A 21,247-nucleotide genomic window follows, 5' to 3' on the forward strand; every position below is an offset into this window, starting at 1 on the left:
GGCTCGAGACCCCGGGACCGAGAGTCGCATGCTCTAGCAACTGAGCCAGCCAGGCGCCCCCCAAAATAATAAATCTTTTTAAAAAATCATCCCAGCTTTGCACCCTTCTCTTTTGACTTACTGTCATACCACGAGCAGTTTGACAGAACATGAGAGTTTGTAACATTTCAAAATACCCTGAGTGGCCATTCCCTGTCAGGTTTGGGGGTCAAAGCTGGGGCCACAAAATGACCCATCCACAGTGTCTCCTTTTAAGGGATGACACCCTGCTGCATAAGACAGGCCCTTGCAAACACGAGCGATATGTGGGAAGACTCCCAAATGCTACGTGTGCACGTAGCAGGGGTACGAGTCCGCCTCAGGGAGGTCTGGAAAAGCCTTCCTGGGACAGTGCAGGTGGAGCTAAATCTTGAAGTTGACCTAAGTGGGAGGAAATTACAATGGAAGGAATTATTCCTGCAGACTTGCGGGAGCAGGAGAGATGGTGGTGTGTTAGGAACTGTGTGTCGCTAAATGTTCCCCGTGCTCGGTGTGCATGTTGGGGAGACTGGAACACAGCAGCTGGTGAGATAGCAAGGGCCACAGCAGGCAGGGCCTTGAAGATCATGATGAGGAGTATGGATTTTAACCTGACGTTCAGTGGGGGGGCCCATGGAAGGGATTGAAGCAGGCCGAGACAGTGAGCAGTTCGTTCACCACAGAGCAGGAAGCATCTGAGGAACACTGTGGGGAGATGTGGGACGTGACAAGGAGAGGACTGCCGGAGGGCTGTGAAAATGAGGCCCCAGGGTCAGAGGGCAAGCCCAAGGAAGGACCTTCTGTCCCAGGTCGGGCAGCCTGAGAAGAGGCTTTGGTGGCCTCTGGACATGGTGACGACAGGAGAAGGGAGCTGTCCTTCGCTTCTGTGGCCCAGCAGTGTCAGAAGTCTCAGCTCTGCCAATAGGGGACCCGAGCCAGTCACACTGTTTGTCTCTGGTGCTTTCATGAATAAGAGCCTATCAGGAAGGGGGCATCTAGTCCTGCCAGAGCCTCAAGAGCAGTGGTTATCGTCCCTCAGAAAACACACATTCTACGTATGGTTTCAGGGGATGACAACCCCCAGGACACCTGTCCTTGGACCCCAGAGTGAGAACCTTGGTCCAAGGAATACTGTTTCCCCCTATTGCTGACTTTCAGCTTAGCTCAATAATGTTTGTTGAAAAATAAAGGTTTTAGCCCTGATAACTATCATTTGTAATTTTAGTGGTGATAGATCTTGGAGTCTTTGAGTGTTTTTTTGGTTTGTTTTGTTTTCTTGTTTTGTTTCTTTTTAACTGTTTTGCTGCTTTGATTGTCTCTGAAGGGGGCAATTTAATTTCTCTTTTTTATTTGTTAGATAAAGGTAAACTAATAAAACGTTATTTTCTCTCTTTCATTTTATTAGGAATGATGAGCATTCCAGTTTTTCAGGGTTGAAGAATATTCATGTTGATGAATTCCAAAAACCTATAGGTTTTACAAAATCAAATTTTAGAAAATTTATTCAGAAACCGCACATGGTAAGAATGCAGCTCCGAATTTTTCATTTTGGTACACTCCATTCTCCTCACATATATGTGTATATAGAGAGACCACCAGTATTCTTCCATGTTTCTAACTGTTCATTGAGTACGTGTTACAATTCTGTTGTTCATTGTTAGTGTTCTTCTGAATCTTATACTTATTATGAGAGAAGAAATAGTTATCTCTGATTTAGTAGGATTTTATTTCATTTATTATAGTACTAGCTTTCTCAAGATTTTTTGGGTACAACTTTATTAAGGTATAATTACATACCATAAAAATTTTACCCATTTTAGGTATAAAATTTAATGTTTTTTTTTTCATAAATTTACCAAGATGTGTAACCATCACCATAATCCAGTTTTATAACATTTCATGACCCCAGAAATAGCCCCTGTGCTTTTTTAGTTATTCCCTGTTCCCACCCCTGGTTGACCACTCATCTGTTTTCTGTCTCTAAAGATTTGCCTCTTCATAAGGCAGTTAAAAAAATGTCAGATGGATGGGACGCCTGGGTGGCTCAGTCGGTTAAGCGTCTGACTTCGGCTCAGGTCATGATCTCATGGTCTGTGGGTTTGAGCCCCACATCGATCTCTGTGCTGACAGCTCGGAGCCTGGAGCCTGCTTTGGATTCTGTATCTCCTGTCTCTGCCCTTCACCAACTTGCACTCTCTCTCTCTCTCTCTCTCTCTCCCTCTCCCTCTCTCTCTCAAAAGTAAATAAACATTTTTAAAAAATGTCAGCTGGCTTTTGAAATGAGAGCAAGCGATAGCTAGGAAGTTGGAAGCCAGAGTCTGTTTGTGATGTAATCTCAGAAGTGATGTTCTGTCACTTCTGTCATACGGCCATTTGTAAGACACAAGTCACTAGGTCCAGCTCACACTCAAAGGAAGGGAATGACATAGGGGCCTGGATACTAGAAGGTGGGGAGCATTAGGAGCCTGATCAGAAGCTGTTTGGTACAGTCCTTCTGCTGAGCCCCAATGATTCACATCCTTTCACTTGCAAAATATACCCCTCCCTACCAGGGTCCCCCAAAGTCTCATCTCATTATATGTATGATTATGCACTTATTCAGATTTATGGACTTGATATAAATTCATGATGAATGCTGTGAAAAGACTTTTATATGAAACTGGAGGAAGAGATAAAGGTGTGAAAGAGGAAGATTTGTGAGAAGTACAGCAAATGGAATAGCCAATGGAATAAATAGAAGGTTATAAGACTTGGGGCTCCTGGGTGGCTCAGTCAGTTGAGCGTCGGACTTTGGCTCAGGTCATGATCTCACTGTTTGTGAGTTGAAGCCCCATGTCGGGCTCTATGCTGACAGCTCAGAGCCTGGAGCCTGTTTCCGATTCTGTGTCTCCCTCTCTCTCTGCCCCTCCCCCATTGGCTCGTGTGCTCTCTCTCTCTCTCTCTCTCTCTCTCTCTCTCTCAAAAATAAATAAGCATTAAAAAAAAATTTTTTTAAAAGAAGGTTATGGGGCGCCTGGGTGGCTCAGTCGGTTAAGTGTCCGACTTCAGCTCAGGTCACGATCTCACGGTCTGCGAGTTCGAGCCCCACATCAGGCTCTGGGCTGATGGCTCAGAGCCTGGAGCCTGCTTCTGATTCTGTACCTCCCTCTCTCTCTGCCCCTCCCCCGTTCATGCTCTGTCTCTCTCTGTCTCAAAAATAAATAAACGTTAAAAAAAAAAATTTTTTTTTTAAAAAGAAGGTTATAAGACTTGATTTTGGAAGAAAAGAAACTTCAGAATGGGCCCCGTTGTTTCTGTTCCCATTAAAGGATTCCAGTTCTTTGCAGTACCATTTTAACATTTTGACTTTTGATACTTTCCTAATCATGGTAGGAGCATCACCTCAAATCAGTTATCTGGGTCAGCAAAACTTGCCTCCTATAGTGTTGAGAATTTGTTTTCTTCTTAGGCAGTGGGAACTCTGTAGCAACTCCAGATAATAATGGATTTGGTTCTCTTCTGGATGCCTGAATAAATACTAAATGTATGGTCATTTTTCTAAAAGCTATGCATTGTGTTATATAGGAGTATTTTTTAAATTGTTCTCACATTCGTAAATTAAACTAGGCCCTCACAGGCTAGCATGGGTTATGTGAAGGAAGATATGTATATGTTCCTACAGCTAAGGTATGTGCTACATGTTTTGTGTTCTCAAACCTATACATTTAAAATGTGTGTTTTGGGGGCACCTGGGTGGCTCAGTTCGTTGAGCATCCAACTTCAGCTCAGGTCATGATCTCACAGCTTGTGCGTTTGAGCCCGGCATCGGCCTCTGTGCTGACAGTTCAGAGCCTGGAGCCTGCTTCAGATTCTGTCTCCCTCTCTCTGCCCCTCCCCTGCTTGTGCTCTCTCTCTCTCTCTCCTTCTTTCTCTCTCTCTCTTTCTCTCTCAAATATAAATAAATATTTTAAATCTTCATTTAAAAAACGCTTTTTATTTAAAAATTTTTAAAAATATTTTTATCGAAGTACGTTGACATAGTGTTAAATTAGTTTCAGGTGGACAACACAGTAATTCAACAAATCTGTATGTTATGCTATGTTCAAAAGTGTAGCCACCATCTGTCCCCATACAACATTATTGCCATACCATTGACAATATTCCCTATGCACAGTCATCTCTGTGACTTAGTCATTCCATAAGTGGAAGCCTGTATCTCCCATTCCCTTTCATCCATTTTGCCTATCTCCTCACCCCCTCTCCTCTAGCAGCCATCAGTTTGTTCTCTGTTTCCATGGGTCTTTTTCTGCTTTTTTTTGTTTATTCATTTTTTTTATATTCCACGTATAAGTGAAATCATAAGGTATTTGCCTCTCTCTCTGACTCATTTCACTTATTATAATACCCTCTAAGTCCATCCATGTTGTCACAAATGGCAAGATCTCATTCTTTTTTATGGCCATGTAATATTCCATCGTATATAGACCACATTTCTTTATCCACTCACCTATCGATGGACACTTAGGTTGCTTCCATATCTTGGCTATTGTAAATAACGCTATAATAAACTGGGGTGCATATATCTCTTTTTGAACTAGTATTTTCATTTTCTTTGGGCAAATACCTAGTGTTGGAATCACTAGATTATATGGTATTTCTATTTTTCATTTTTGGAGGAATCTCCATACTGTTTTACACAGTGACTACACCAATTTACGTTCCCACAAACAGCGCACGAGGGTTCCTTTTTCTCCATATCCTTGCCAACACTTGTTGTTTCTTGTGTTGTTAATGTTAGCCAGTCTGACAGGTGTGATATCATATATCATTGTAGTTTTGAATTGCATTTCCCTAATGATGAGTGATGTTGAGCATCATTTCATGTGTCTGTTTGCCATCTGGATGTCTTCTTTGGAAAAATGTGCATTCAAGTCCTCTGCCCAAAGCTTGAATTTTTTTTAATGCTTTTTTTTTGTTGAGAGAGAGAGAGAGAGTGAGCAGGGGAGGGACAGAGAGAGAGAGAGAGAGAGAGAGAGCACCCCAAGCAGGTTCCAAGCTGTCAGCACAGAGCTCTATGCAGGCCTCCATCTTACAAATCTTGAGATCATGACCTGAACAAAAATCAAGAATTGGGCACTTAACCAATTGAGCCACCCAGGCACCCCCAAAACTCGTATTTTTTAAATGGTAAGATGAAATTTTAAAAATAAACTTTCAAGTATATTAACCCATACTCCTGCTTTTTTCATGCAGAATTATACCATGCAGGAAAAAGACGTCATTACTCACAAACCCTTTGGAGCTGAGGGAAACCGTCAAAACACAACAAGCTTTAGAAGACCATTTAAGGTATTAAGTGTTATTTTCCATTTAATTCTAGCTTTGGGTTTATGCTTTGAACATAATGTTCTAAGTGTTAGTAAATTAAAAGCTGCTTTTGTGATATTTCAAATAGTGACTATACACTAAGATTCCTGGACATACATTTATAGTTAACTGTAATCAGTTTAATGGTAACCTTTTTCCTCGGAACTTGATTTTCAATTTTTTTTTTTTTTTTTTTTTTTTTTTTTACCAGTGGAATCCTTTTTCACATATTACATGGAAAACACAAATGTATAAAACAGACACAGATGAGGTGGCTCTAGATGAGGAGGCAGACAAGGTTCAAGACCCTCCCTTTACGCCTGCCCCTTTACCTCTAAGGTGTAAATGCATAGCTCTGTGAACCTTCTCCAAGGTTCACAGACTGAAAAATCCTGCCCATAGGTGTACAACCCTCAGAGGCCTTCTGCATCATCTCAGAAAGATTCTGGTCCAGCAAGCTTTGTTCAAGCCTATTTCATCACATTCTAATGATTTGTACAGCTATGTCTAATGTGATTGTTTGATTATTCAGAACACTTCATCACACAGATATATGGAATAAGAATTATAGTGTGAAGTGCTGTATTTCTCTCCTTGTTCTCAGAAGTTGACATGCTTTTTAAATCCATTCTGACTAAATTTCCTGCTTATGTAATAGGTACATCATTAATATTTTTAACTCTATAGCGTCTTTTCCCCTCCCCCTTGAAAGAAAGGAAAATAATCTAGGTTTTTTGGTGAAAGTAGCAGGCAGACCTGATAGACTGGTTAGCTCATTTGGAGGAAGTTAATATTAGCATAAAGGTAGTATAAACTGTCCCCAAACCATAGACTAGGAGGTAGTTATGAGTGGTCCTCTTTTAATGCCTGGCTTGTTGAGAGGCATAATTCTAGATGTCCAAAGATTGTTTTCATTTGCAGTAACACAATTTGAAAGCATTGTGTAGGTAACATTTTTAGCCAGTGTTTCATGTACCTAAAAACAGGTGACATTAGGTTTTTTCAAAAATATTCTATGGCAGTGGCCATAGAATATATAAACATGTTTTACACCATCTTTTAGTATCTTGACTAATGAGCCATAAAACCAACTGAAAATGTGATGTCTGTTTAACTTCGAGGCAGTATAACTGGGCTTTCCCATATGAGTGCTTCCTAGGCTTCCTACATGTTTTTCTTCTCATTGGTCAGATATAGTTGATTGTAGTATTTTTCTAAGATTGTTGCAAGGCCTATTTCCTGTTACCCTTTCTTCTTAAGGGAAATTCTTAAATGTTAATTATTTTTAAATGTTTTCCAAAATATATGCAATAAAAACCTTTTGACCAATCGTTTAAAGCTGTGTAATGTTACAGGATTGTTTAGAAATTCAAAATTCTTTACAGTAAAATAGAGAGAAGTAATCCTTTCTAAGAAAAGGAACCATTTCATGAAAATTTGTTTTTTACAGGAGTTAGACTAATTCAAAGCCAGATAGTAATCACTTTGTTAGATATGTAAAAACGGACAGTGTAAATTTCAAGATTAGCTCTTATATGTTAAGTTTGTGCAGATAGTTTTAATGAAAGAGTTGTGTCTCATTATAATTCTTTTTTACCTGAATTTTCTGTAGGCTTAAGAAAATAATTGGAAAATAGGCCTGGCATAAATGCTTTTTTAAATAAAGTAATATGCTTCATTATGCACAACATACCCATTTGTTCATTAATTGTGGAAATGGGGTTATATTTGGGTTTGATAATTATTCTGTTATAATATACCATTTGTACATTCACCACAGGGAAATCAAACAAATATTCCTTGTCCTCTTATGTGTCTTATAATACTGGGCAGTATGCAGATCAGGAAATGGTCTTTTTCAGTGTAAACTCTTACCATGAAAACATTTGCTGTAATGGGATTTTTATGGTAAAGAAAGATTGACTTTTGAAGGTACTGACAGGAATAAAGAGAGTTTTTTTATTCTTTTTTTTTTTCTTTAAAGTTTATTTATTTTGAGATGAGAGAGAGAGAGAGAGAGAAAGCTGGAGAGGGGAAGAGAGAGGAAGAGAGAATCCCAAGCGGCACCAAGCCTCACATGGGGTTCAGTCTCATGAATAGTGAGATCATGACCCGAGCCAAAATCAAGAGTTGGACGCCCAACCCACTGAGCCCCCTAGGCACCCCTAGAGAGTTTTTGATTCTTAAATAGATGTTGATACTTAATGTCCTCCCCCAATTGGGGATTTGATATATTACACTCTGAATCAGAAGGATAATTTTAGAAGCCTTTTTTAAATGTTTTGTTTATTTTTGAGAGAGAAAGAGACAGGGAGGGCCAGAGAGAGAGGGAGACACAGAATCTGAAGCAGGCTCCAGGCTCTGAGCTCTCAGCACAGAGCCCAGTGTGGGGCTTGTACCCTTGAACTGTGAGATTATGCCCTGAGCCAAAGTTGGATGCTTAACTGAGATACCCAAACACCCCTAGAAGCTTTTTTTTTTAAGTTTTTATTTATTTATTTGGTCACAGAGAGAGAGAGAGAGAGAGGCAGAGAGAGAAGGAGAGAAAATCCCAAGCAGGCTCTGCACTGTCAGTGTAGAGCCCAATGTGGGACTTGTACCCTTGAACCGTGAGATTATGACCTGACCTGAAGTTGGATGCTTAACTGACTGAGCCAGCCAGGTGCCCCCAGAAGGATAATTTTAGCACATTAGATAAGGTTTTGAAAGTGGTACTTTTTTACATGATAAATTTCAAGAATTTCAACTTTTTTATGTTTGTTTATTTTTGAGAGAGAGACAGAGTGCGAGTCGGGGGAGGGGCAGAGAGAGAGGAAGACACAGAATCCAAAGCAGGCGCCAGGCTCTGAGCTGTCAGCACAGAGCCCATCCCGGGGCTCAAACTCACGAACTGTGAGATCATGACCTGAGCCGAAGTCGTCGGACACTTAACCAATTGAGCCACCCAGATGCCCCAAGAATTTCAAAACTTTTAACTTAGTTTTAAAAATTGCTTTTATGTAAATTTAAAAAAATCATTATATAAACTAAACTAGGAGGCTAGTTTGAGGTAAACATACTTTATTACCATCAGTAACCTCTTCCTTTTTAATATACGTGGTGCCTAGAATCAAGAGTACCGGACATTTTCCCATTTCTTACACTAATAGATTTGGAAGCTGTAGTTTTTACACTTAATTTTTTTTTTTCTTTACAGACCAACTTTAGAGGTGGCAGATTCCAGTCCCATTATAAATCAGGCCTAGTACAGAAGAGCTTATACATTCAAGCTAAATATCAGCGTTTACGATTTGCTGGCCCAAGGGGATTTATCACTAATAAATTCAGAGAAAAATTACTGAGGAAAAAAAAGGTTAGTTGCATTATGATCTTTTAAAAATGTAGAGTGACTTTTGAACTCCTAAATCATCTATGTTTAATAGATCAAATGGTTTTTTTTAGTTTAATTTTGACCTAAGTTACAACCTAGATTTCACAAATGTTATTGCATGATAGTTGAAGAAAAAGTTCAAAGAGTGATGGTGATAGAATTGTGAGACTGTCTAATGTTAAAATGCTTTTTGCTGTTATGCCCCAAATGCTGTGAATATGTCAGCTGTTTGAGCTTTTTACTTTGGAATTTCTGTTGTATGATTAATGTTTGAATTGGAAATTCAGGTAAAAAACGTTTAACCGGTGTATTTTAGCTTCTACAATGTGAATTATCTAAGTACCAAAGGATATTGAACTGACTGTATAAAAAGGACACACGATTGCAAAACATACTAACTCTTCTTCTCCCCCCGTTCATGTGTTTCTTATTGTGATAAAATGCATATAAAGTTTGCCATTTTAACCATTTTTAAGTGTACAATTCGGTGGCAGTAATTGCATTCGTAATGCCTGGCAACCATCGCCACATGTGCTAACTCTTAATGTTAATAAAAAGTTTCTCGATAATTTGAATTTTGTTCTTTTAGTTGTGGATTGATTTTACTTAAATTTGTCATCTTGATATTTCAAAATGCAGCATAAAAATGATCTGAAGTTACCTTCTGGATATTTTAAATGAGAGCAATAACATTACATCAGTTAAGTGAGGCATGCTTGCCAACTTTCTGACTCAGTTTTGTTCACTTGGGGCTGTGTTTTCTTTGAGAAATGTATGTGTATCCAGTGTTGCTATCATATAGTCCAATGGTGGTTTTATAAATTTTCTAACCATAAGTGTTTCCTTAATTATTCATACTTGTGAAGCCTTTACCCTGAGCTCGCTTAGTGATTTTAGTAAAACTTGTTTTTCAAAAGATGGACTAGTAGAACGGAATTGACAACCGTTTGTGTGGGCTTTTTTAATTTATTTATTTAAAAAAATTTTTTTTAATGTTCATTTGTTTTTGAGAGAGACAGAGACAGAATGCGAGTGGGTTAGGGGCAGAGAGAGAGGGAGACACAGAATCGGAAGCAGGCTCCAGGCTCGGAGCCGTCAGCACAGAGCCCGACGTGGGGCTCGAACTCACAAGTCGTGAGATCATGACCTGAGCCAAATTCAGATGCTCAACCAACTGAGCCACCCAGGCGCCCCCCCGTTTGTGTTTTTTTAAGCTTTAGCATTAACTATAATACTTTCTGTAACTTCTCTCACCGCCCACCCCCCGATTTCAACTGGATACCGTAGGTGAAGTTTCGCATTTCACCATGCGTGTCACTCTTGATGTCACTGAGGTTATGAAAGCCATCTGTTCCTTGAGAACATGAGTGTAACTGGACACATTTCGCCTCTTGTACGCTTCCCTACTGTTAGACCGAGGTGCTGCTTTTCTTCCTGACTCGTGTGGCAAGTTTCTTTGCAACAGATCTTCTAGGCATTTGTCCTCATTCACAGATGGCAGCCTGGCTCTTGACGGGGAAGCAAGTCATTGATTTCCACTCAAGGAGGAAGGTTGAGGCAAGCCTTTTCCTCAGTTGCAAGGTTGGGATTCGGGCACATGTTGTGTGTTCTTTTCTGTTGGCTCTCTGTTAGCTTCCTCTGACTCCATTTTTAGTTTTAGTTTTTAGATAACTCGGGACTCCTGAGGGCTTGACCATCTGCCTCAGCCTGCAGTTTCTATGTGCTCATTGAACTTGTGCTGTTTAGTCATTCTTTTCTTGGCCTCACCGTGCCAGCTTCCTATTGACCACCCAGTTCTTCCAGACCACATCGACCACCAGTCTCACTTAACAGCAAATAGAAACCAGACATCAAGCCTTCATCTGAGGACCTAAGAAATGTGTCCTAGAGGAGGCCACAAGCTGCTATGAGTCTCTAGTCTTTAGGGGCTAGGCGTTTTACATCCTCTAAAATGTAGCAGTTACAGGTAACATCCGGTGCAGGTCTAGCCTGCCCTCCTTTGTCTTTCACTGCCATCTGAGGGCTTTAGAAGTAGTCCCAACACACTGCATTTTGTGACATTCACTGTCTACAGCTCTTTTTCTTACGCCTGTCCTTCTGGATGCTACTTTGTCTTTGTAGTGTAGCTTTGACATGGGCTTTTACATTCTGGCTACTGTCAGTACCTACAAGCAAGGCATAAACAGGCTGTTTTGTCGATTTGTGTTTGAACAGCCCAGCTCTCCAAGTATGGCATGAAATGAGGTACATGCCATATGATTAGCATCCTACTTAACAATTGAGTTCCACATTCTCCTACCCTTTAGGATAAGGAATGAGGCATTGCACCTTCTCTGTTTCTGCCACGGTCTGAACTAAGGCACTTAAGGCTTACCTGGCCTTTGGGCTGTCCCAGTAGTATGGTGCTGCTCTGAAACCCCACTCCATGTATGTAAACTGATGACTTAGACCTATTACTTCATTTTCCCTCAACCTTTATGCCCTGAAGAAAAGAGGTGTGAAGGCTTGGAGTCTTTTTTTTTTTTTTTTTTTCCAGTCTTGCTTGCTTCCGCTTTCCCTTCAATTAGGGCCACTTTTGCTCAAATGGAGTTACTGAGTGTGAGATGCCACTTATATCACTTTTCATCTCAAGCTTCTGCTTCGGAGGGAGCTTTGAAGGTCCTGTCCTGGAAAGAAGCCATAGTCTGGGCACCATCTGTACACTGCTTTTTTTTGCTTTTTGCCCTAAAAGAGAATTCATTCTTTTTTTTTTTTTTTAATTTTTTTTCAACGTTTTTTATTTATTTTTGGGACAGAGAGAGACAGAGCATGAACGGGGGAGGGGCAGAGAGAGAGGGAGACACAGAATCGGAAACAGGCTCCAGGCTCCGAGCCATCAGCCCAGAGCCCGACGCGGGGCTCGAACTCACGGACCGCGAGATCGTGACCTGGCTGAAGTCGGACGCTTAACCCACTGCGCCACCCAGGTGCCCTGAGAATTCATTCTTTTTATTGTTATTAGATCACCACCTAGATGAATTAAAGATTCATCACCAGTTAATTAATCTAGGTGCCCTGGGGCTGCTCTAGCCTGAAACCAGATCTGAACCTACACACCCATACATGCCTGACAGTCCACCAGGAAGGTTCAGACTGACCTTGTCTGGACTGCTCCCTCCCTAGCCATGGTGAAATGCCTGGGCTGATCATTCATGACTTGGAAGTCTTGTGGTGCTCATCTGTAGTGCGGTCCAGTCACTGTGCCATCATTCACGTGCTTCCTCTCTCCAACACCAAACGGTCTCAGGAAGGAGTGGGGGAGATCCTAGATGTGCTCCTAATATTTCTTGTCCCACTTCACAAGACTGATTGTGGCTCCCCAGCTGCCTACAAAGTAGCAGGATTCCCAAGCAGTATTAAGAAGTACAGAACTGAAATGCTTCCTCCTAATTTATCTGGTGCTTATTATTATTAATCCCATTCTGGCACCCACATGGTCTTTTATTGTGTCTCCTTTCTCTCAGATTCTGTGCCTGGGCTAGACGATGAGGGGGTGGGAGGAATGTCTGTTACCACCTGGAGTAAGGCTGGTCTGTTCACAGCCATTCACAAGTGCCCCCCTTTAAAGATCCTCTGCTCATCACAAAGTTTTCAGAAATTCTTGGGGGAGTAGGACAAAGAACGTAGTAAAAATTCATGAAGCCACCTCTGAGAACATTGCCTCTGAAAAAATGCTAGCAGTTGAGTGTTTAGTCAGGGAGACCTGGACCTCTTTAACATCACAGATTCTCTCGCAGTCCTCAGGGTGCCTGTCAGCGAGGTGCCTACCAGCACTCGGCCCGTGGATAGGAAAGGGAGAAGGGAGAGATTGTAAAGACACTGCAAGAAGGAAGTTAGAGACTGGGATCTGTGGCTCTTGGGGTTGAAGAAACCCTTGAAAGTCACGGGGTACAAAGACAGAATGGGAGCCAAGATCAGGTAGATCACCAAGAATCCGTTCTACACCCACTGTGTCCCTGGACTTGAAGTGTGCCATCATCGCCCTCAGACATTTGTGACCTCTGGAGCCTCCAGTTTCACTCTCTCTCTCTATGACTTCTTTGTCTTATTTGGTGGTTTCCCTTCTTCTATGCATCCTTAAAAAAATATGAGCATTCTCTAGCATTCTATTCTTTCTTCTCTTTGTTTATTCCTTCTACTTGCCTTGACTGTCCTCACCTCTTCCCAGGGTTCCAGCTGTTACCTCTGGTGATGACTTTATCCCTCATCACTCTCTAGAGCCCCAGAAGTCCAGCTGCCTCCAAGGTGCCTCTTGAAGGTACCTCCAATTCAGCATGTTCAAAATCAAACTTTCACTGGCACAAACTACAGCATGGGTGACCCTTAAAAACATGATGCTAAGTGACAGAAGTCAGTCACAAAAGACCTCATATTGTGTGATTCCATCTACGTGAGATACTCAGAATACGCTGAGCCATAGAGAAAGTGGATTAGTGGTTGCCAGAGACTGGGGGGTTAAGGAAAAATGGAGGCGTGTGTGTGTGTGTGTGCCTGCTAACAGGTATGGGGAGTCTTTGTGGGTGAGAAGATACTCTTAACACTGATGGTAGTGACTGATGGTGGCACAACTCTGTGAATATACTAAAGAACCGTTGAATTGTACAGTTAAATGGGTGAAGTGTATGATGTGTGGTTTATATCTCAGTGGCACTGTTGAAAATAAAATCAAATTCACTCTCCTCCCCAGACCACTGGTTTCTTCTGACAGCTAGCCAGCCAACCAGACACGGTTCCTGGTTCCCCTTCCAGCTGCAGCCATTGCAAGTCTTTCTGTCATTCATTCATTACTTCGTTTATTTTATTTTATTTTATTTTATTTTATTTTATTTTATTTTATTTTGTTGTGTTGTGTTGTGTTGTGTTGTATTGTATTGTATTGTATTGTATTGTATTGTATTGTATTTTAGTTATTTTATGTCTACTTATTTATTTTGAGAGAGAGAGAGCGCACATGAGCAGGGGAGGAGCAGAGAGAGGGAGAGAAAGAGAATCCACACTGTCAGCATAGAGCCCAACCCGGGGCTCGATCCCATGAACTGTGAGATCATGACCTGGGGCAAACTGTTACATTGTTCTTTTAAAGCTCTTCCATGGACTCTGCACACCACATAAATGTGATAACTAACATAATTAACTTTTTAAAATATGCAAACAACCTCTTTTAATGTGAGAAATTTTATATCAGTCATTTTTTTCCCTTGAATTTGGATATCCTTCATATTTTATTTATTTATTTTTATTTTAGAGAGAGAGAGAGCAAGAGAGTGCGTGTAAGTGGAGGAGGGGCAGAGGGGAAGAGAGAGAGAAGCTTAAGCAGGTTCCATGCTCAGCACTGAGCCCAACATGGGGCTTGATCCCATGACCCTGGGATGATGACCTGAGCTGAAATCAAGAGTTGGATGCTCAACTGGCTGAGCCACCCAGGCGCCCCCATGTATTCATATATAAATACTACTTATTGCTAGTAGAATAACGTAGTGTTTTAGGTATCCATTCTAACTCTCTTTTCTCTTTTTGTTGATGTAAGTCCTGAGAAACCTTGTTAATATGATTCTCTAGATGAGAATGAAAAGACTTTTATTATAGCAACACCACTTGATTCTTTGGACTCACTCTGAATTATAGGCCAAAAAATCACCTAGTGATCTGTCATCAAAAACTGTTTTGAATGTTCTTTTGTCCTCCTTCAATTTTATTAAACAAAGGCAAAGAAGTGGAAACCATGTGACTTGCAGAAGTATGCTATTTATTAGTAGCTGTTAGGGTGGGTTCATTTTCTTGACACCATCAGCAGCATCTCCAACTGCCCTGTTTTGGGGGATCCCCAGGTAATGCAAAGTAGGAAGATTCAGGATGAGAACTTGTGTCTTTTTTGTATAAAGTGGAGGGTGAGGGACCAGCCCTAACCACTTGTGCAGGTAGATTAATTTTGGAAAGTGAACATTGGGAAGTTGAAGATCTAGAAAGTAATTCTTCCCAAACTATCTGTACCCACATGCTCCTTGGAAAGTCTTCATATGTCCCTAAGGGTAGGTATACCCTAGCTTGATAATTGCTGACTTACTTAACCAAGCCTCTTTTGATGACTTTGGTATAGCTTACAGGTTTTCTTATTTTTGGTAACACTACTGGGCAAATTGACGTTTTGGTACCTTGCCATAGTCCACCTTTTTTACTCATTTATGCTCTGACCAGAAGTACATGAAAGGGCCCATTTACCTACACCCTAGCAGGTGCTCCACATTATCAGTCTTTATTATCCATTGTCAGTTTAATAGCAGAAAATAGTTCTCATTTGCCTTTCTTTGGTTATTAATTATGTGAGCATATTTTAGGTGTCTGTTGACCAATTAATGCCTTCCCTCAGCTTCCTTATTTCTATGCTTTGCCAGTGTTTCTGTTGAGGAATGGTACTTTTTCTTATTGATTTGTAAGAACTCTTAATTTACTGAGAATATTAACCTATCATACATTTTGCTGGTATTTATTTTACGTTTGCCAGCTATTTGTGGTAGCTTTTACATTACAAAATTCGTAAATGTTCATGAGTCTGTTTGAGTTTGTGCTTATATGGTTTCTAGATTTCATATCATACTTATGCTTATAAAAATTCCTTATGGTGTTTCCTTTAAGTGGTTTTTTGGTTAATTTTTAAAACATATAAATATTTATTCCCTCTAGAATTTATTTTTATGATACAGCGTGAGGTTAGAATCTGTTTTTTTCCAATGGATAGTCAGTTTTTTGATACCACTTATTAAATAATTTGTCCTTTTCCCACTGATTGAAAATGCCACCTTTAGCGTATGCTACATTCTTATGTATTCCTGATCTGTCGTTGGAATATTTGGAGTCTCTAGCTTGTTTCCTTGCCTGCTGTAATTTGCTTATTCTGTGCCTTCACTACTAGCACAGTTATTCTCCCAAAACACAGCCTGAATCATGTCACTCTTATGCAAACTCTGCAACGATTCTGTTGCCTACAAGAGAAGAGACCAGACTTGTTCACCGGCTTCAGTCCTAACAAGCTACCTTTGTAACCACATTTCTTCATGGAACCTCTGCTTTTTGGAACATAAAATATGTTTTCATGTATTTGTATCTTTGCTCCTGCTGTTCTCTTGCCTAGAAATAGCCTTCTGATCCCCACCGTTTTCTTATTAAACCCCGCTTTCATTTTAAGACCCACTGTAAAGCCTTACCAAAGCCACCTCTTTAGCTCTTGTTCCATTTCGTCTCTCACTTGTTGCTGTTTGCCTTCTTGTTTCCCCAAGTAGATGGTCAGCTCCTTGGGGACAGAGGGTACCTCATTGGTCTTTGTATCTTCCCCTTTTGCCTTTCATTTAGTCTGTTTTTAGAAAACACCTGTGGAATAGAATCAAATCTAATCATATATACATACACACACTCACACGCATCCATCTATAGCTCTAAAAAGTTATTGAATGAGCGGTGCCTGGGTGGATCAGTCAGAGCTTCTGACTCTTGACTTCCACTCAGGTCATGATCTCACAGTTGGGTTCGGGTCCCACGTCAGGCTTTGCAGTGATGATGCGGAGCCTGCTTAGGATTTTCTCTCTCACTCTCTCTCTCTCTCTCTCTCTCTGTCTCTGTCTCTCTGCCCCTTCCCTTCTGGCGCACACACGCTCTCTCTCAAATAAACTTAAAAGAAAGAAAAAGTTACTGAATGGTAGTAGCCATTGTGTCAGGGGTCCCCAAGACCAGCCCCAGGTTTTGTGATTGCTAGTACTCAGCATATGGTGGCACTCACAGCCGTGATGTGTTAGAGTGGAAGGCTGCACAGCACATCAGCAGAAGGAACTGGCACACAGGCAAAGTCCAGAGGACACCAGGTGCAAGTTTCCAAGAGTCCTCTCCCAGTGGAGTCACACGGGACGTGCTTAATTCCCACCCCCCCCCCCAACTTGGGGCGCCTGGGGGGCTCAGTCGGTTGGGCGGCCGACTTCGGCTCAGGTCATGATCTCGCGGTCCGTGAGTTCGAGCCCCACGTCGGGCTCTGTGCTGACAGCTCAGAGCCTGGAGCCTGTTTCAGATTCTGTGTCTCCCTCTCTCTGACCCTCCCCCATTCATGCGCTGTCTCTCTCTGTCTCAAAAATAAATAAACGTTAAAAAAAAAATTCCCCCAGCGACGAGCTTTGGTAACACATGTGAAATGTTGCCGACCAGGAAAGCTCGTTAGAGACTCATTGCCCAGGGTTTTCACTGAGGGCTGGTCACATAGGCACCTCGGCCAGTTACATACCGAATTCCAGACTCTCAGAAGGAAAGCAGGTGTTCAGCATAGACCACATTGTTTGCACAGTTTGGACACTCATCAGTGGTGAGAACCCTACCAAAAATCTAAGTTCCTGGCTGACAGCCAAGGAACCTAAGTTCCTGGCTGACAGCCAACCTTGTAAGTAGCCTTTCGAAGGATAGCAGTCAGATATGCTGTATTAACTCTTCCACACAACCATCTTTTTGAAGAGCTTAATTTCACAGATGGTAAATGCCTAAAGAGAGGAGGAAAAAATCAGTATGTAGGAATGGCCAGGGAAAGTATGCTAAGCACTTTGATTTTTACTCTCTCCTCTTACAGAGGAGGTCAGCTGAGTCATAGACAAGAGGAGGGCATAGAAGGGGCCACAGCCAAAGATCCATGTATGATGGTAGAGTGTAGACAGTTGGATACACATAGGAGTGTGCAAATTATAGAGGGTCTTGAAAGTTGGGTAGAATATTGGGGATGTGATGTAGTAATAGTAGGACATCTTGCTAGCCTGAGGAGAAAGTGATGTTGAGGATGATGGCTTGGTGAGCAGTGGGTATGCAGGGTTCTGCGGACGAGATGACATGGAGGGAGACCAATAAGGGAGCATTTGCAGGGATAGCAAGTGTCAACCTAGGAAAACTTAGATGAGCATGGTGCTCATATCTCTAGTTCAGCATTCTGCTTAAAATAGCTGTTCACATAATTGGAAGAATGGAGGGATCCAGCTGAGAGATGGTGTGGGTGTAGAAGAAGCTACGTCAAGGATGAATGTGATTCAGAATAATTGTACATTTTTATAAACAAGATATTTCAGCTGAAAAAAATTTTAAGAATTATTATAGTCAAGAGTTCCTTTTAAAGTTGTTAGTAGGCAACAGATATTTTATTTGAAGATCAATGTATATGATTTTTGTATTATAGAAAATTAAGAAATGGGACATGATGAATTATACCTCTATTTAAAGGAGTGATGTTGACAAAAATAAAACTATGCATGTATTTTGAACATTTCACCAATTAACCAAAACAGAAAGAAGAGTAAGAATTTTCTATCAGCACTGTTTTTGTTTGGAATTAAATGTTGCCATACTAATGTAAATGCCAAAAAATAAATCAACTTTTAAATTTCTTTCAGTTTTAATAATATAAGATCCTAGTAAAAGGTAAGGATATATGTATTAATATATATTTTAAATGTCCCAGGAAAACATGCCATTTACCATTTTTGCACTTTTATTAGCTGCATGGTGTTCTGTCCAGTTTGTGGTTGGTAATTTCATATTTTGCATAGCATCACAGTATAGAAGCCATGTCCATTACCCTCTTTAATCACAGTCTTGTTGTTATGAATTCCTTTTCCTGTGTTTATGAAGCCTTACATCTTTGTATGTTGTAGATGACCATCCAAAAGCAAGAAAGCTTCCCCGCCCCCAGCAATAGCTTTCTCTGCTATCAGCCAAGCCAGAAGAGTCTGTGTTGTTTTAGAATTAAATATACCATATATTGACAAAGATAAAATACCAGTTTGAGACTGGGTGTATGTCACATCGGGCTCTGTGCCTGAGGGGCAGAGTTTTAAGAGTCTTGACTTTTTTTTTTTTTTTTTACAATCCCCAGGGAAACTCGCCCAAATAGCAGAATGCCTTTTCATCAACTTACTAATACCAGCATATTGAGTGTCATATATTTCCTTTGTCCTACTGACCTATCATTTGGTATCTGCTTTGCTGTGTTCTGTTGTTACTTTGCGTCTTTGGGGTTCCACATACCTTTGTGGGGGTCTAAGCTATAAGTGGTAGAAAAATTAAAACATCTTGGAAATTGCAATGTGAAAAAAACGAGCTCAGATGTTATAGTTGACTCTTCTTTTGAAGTTTGTATTTCTTTTGTTTTCTCTCAATAGGGGTATACAAACATTGCCACCCCAGTCTAATCTGGAATTGTTACAAACGGAAACGACACTACAGGATGGTATTCGGGAGCATCTCTTTTTATCAGAAGTTAGAATTGGCACTCAAGCACTAATACTGTAATTTCCTTGATAACATAACTTTATTTTTCTGTAGCAGAATGCTGCAACTTTTTTACACTTAACACTTGCTTTTTTTTTTTTTTTTTTTTTTTTTTTAATATATGAAATTTACTGTCAAATTGGTTTCCATACAACACCCAGTGCTCATCCCAAAAGGTGCCCTCCTCAATACCCATCACCCACCCTGCCCTCCCTCCCACCCTGCCCTCCCTCCCACCCCCCATCAACCCTCAGTTTGTTCTCAGTTTTTAACAGTCTCTAATGCTTTGGCTCTCTCCCACTCTAACCTCTTTCTTTTTTTTTTTTTTTTTTTTTTCCTTCCCCTCCCCCATGGGTTTCTGTTATGTTTCTCAGGATCCACATAAGAGTGAAACCAAACACTTGCTTTTAAATTACAGTATTCAATGTAAAAGTTGTATTAACTACAGTTTCTTTTGCAAAAAGTCTTACAAGGGCATTATTTGTTGATGTGTTTTTCTCTGAGCATGGTTTCATAGAGAACTTAACTGAGTTACATCCAGATGTTTATATGTTGAAAGTTTTGCTTATGTAATAAAAACAAAAAAAAAGTACCTGAATTGTATAGTGTCTGTACATGAAAGAACTTTAAACAGTGGCCTTATGGTAGCAAATTTTATACCAGTTTTTCTTTTTTCTGATGATAGTTTGGCTTATAACTTGAAGTTTGCTTAAGTTTCTGAAGATCAAGGCCTATATAATTTATACATTTCATATTATGATATAAGAAGGCAAGAGAAAAGGTGCTTCAAAATTTCCATCAGGTAGTTATGAGTGCACTGAATTTTTAGTAATTGGTTTATTCAGTTTTTTCCACAACTATTTGCTCTTTCCAATTTCAAAATGCTATTGTGGAAAATATGTAAAGATTTTGTAATCTCTGTTCCATCTTATTTTCCCCTCAGGGCAAGCTTGTGCATATCCTGTTTTTAAAGGCTTTTTAAAAATCTGACAGACAAAATTTCATATTTGGAAATTGTACTTTACTACTACAGCATTATACATTTTGCAAACACATAAAGTGTTTATTTTCAGTTCAGTTGTATTGAGTACATACTATCATAAGGTAAAATTGATGGGATTTTAAATAATATTTTAAGTCCCGGTACCTTATTTCTTTATGTTTTCTGTGTTCTGCTTAATAGTACATACACATTCCCCGTGAAATTTCTGTGAACTGCTTATTTGTAATAAAATAAAAAACTGTTGCTCCTCCTGCTCGAAGAAGTTACTTGCCAGTTTGTGAGAACATTATTTTAATTTCAGATGAGAATTACAGCCCTGAGTAGGACTTGTTGATATTTAAAATAGTTCGGCACTTACAAAGGCAGAACTTTTAAAATCAAAATCTGGTAAGAACTTGATTTCTCATGACTGGATGTGAAAAATCTTGCTACAAACATTTAATTTTTTTTTTTTACATATCTTTGTAAGATAGGGCAGCCATTTCCTTAGTGGGTCAGCAGTAAGTGGGGGCGAGAGTACTTGCATTAAAATTGGGTAATAAATTTAGGTCGATGTCCTGTCTTAATGCTGTGTACTGTCTCTGTGAGTCAGGTTTTCCAAACATATTGAACATTCCACTTATGGTAAGAAAGAAATACATGTGCACAGTAGTATGACAGCTTTATATTGTGTTAGGTTAACTATTTGGTCAACACATGTTTATTGCACAGGTCCCATGCTAAAATTATAGCAATGAACAAGAGAACAAGACACGTGGAGTCTGCCTTTATGGTCCAAACAGTCTGATATGGAAACTGGACATTAAACATGGAAATGTAGCTCAGTAGGCAGCATTAATTCTCTGGCTACATTTATTGTGGCACATAAGGCTAAGGCAGTTGACTTGACCTTGATCATTCCACAACTGATTTCCTCTTTAGGCATGTTTGGATATACTTTTGGCATCATCTCAATATGCAAAGCATGTTATTTGCAAAACACCTATTTGTAATGTGGGTGTATTCAGAAAATATTGAGTGCGTAAGATTTAAAGCCTAAAAAGAAAGGCTTGCTGTATAATTTCGAGTATAACATAAGGACAGGAACTGTGTCTGTCTCGTTCACCATAGTATCCCCAGTTCCCAACATCCTACTTGGCACACAGTAAGAACTCATTAAATATTAGTTTAATGAATGAGTAACAAGT

General features: G+C 40.1%; 1 protein-coding gene and 1 long non-coding RNA gene across 12 annotated transcripts in view; both read left to right on the forward strand.

The window, feature by feature from the left end:
* Window positions 1-19,144, forward strand: part of BCLAF3 (BCLAF1 and THRAP3 family member 3) — a 56,389-nt gene extending 37,245 nt beyond the window's left edge. For 10 of the 11 annotated variants that reach the window (XM_081792338.1, XM_081792342.1, XM_081792347.1 and 7 more), the window contains 4 exons: window positions 1,424-1,538; window positions 5,251-5,346; window positions 8,561-8,716; window positions 18,949-19,144. In XM_081792338.1, the coding sequence (XP_081648464.1) occupies window positions 1,424-1,538; window positions 5,251-5,346; window positions 8,561-8,716; window positions 18,949-18,978 (397 nt within the window). In that variant the 3' untranslated portion in view covers window positions 18,979-19,144. Of the gene's footprint in view, window positions 1-1,423; window positions 1,539-5,250; window positions 5,347-8,560; window positions 8,717-18,180; window positions 18,209-18,948 lie in introns of all 11 variants that reach the window. The other variant, XM_081792344.1, reaches the window with a different exon arrangement.
* On the forward strand, window positions 13,687-16,913 carry LOC145713504 (uncharacterized). The gene is made up of 2 exons (XR_014136624.1): window positions 13,687-14,537; window positions 14,818-16,913. It is a non-coding gene; the product is annotated as an uncharacterized LOC145713504 (long non-coding RNA).
* Window positions 19,145-21,247: the final 2,103 nt, after the last annotated feature.

Source organism: Panthera onca, chromosome X (genome assembly GCF_046562875.1).
Source record: "Panthera onca isolate mPanOnc1 chromosome X, mPanOnc1 haplotype 2, whole genome shotgun sequence".
In the NCBI taxonomy this organism is placed as follows: domain Eukaryota; kingdom Metazoa; phylum Chordata; class Mammalia; order Carnivora; family Felidae; genus Panthera; species Panthera onca.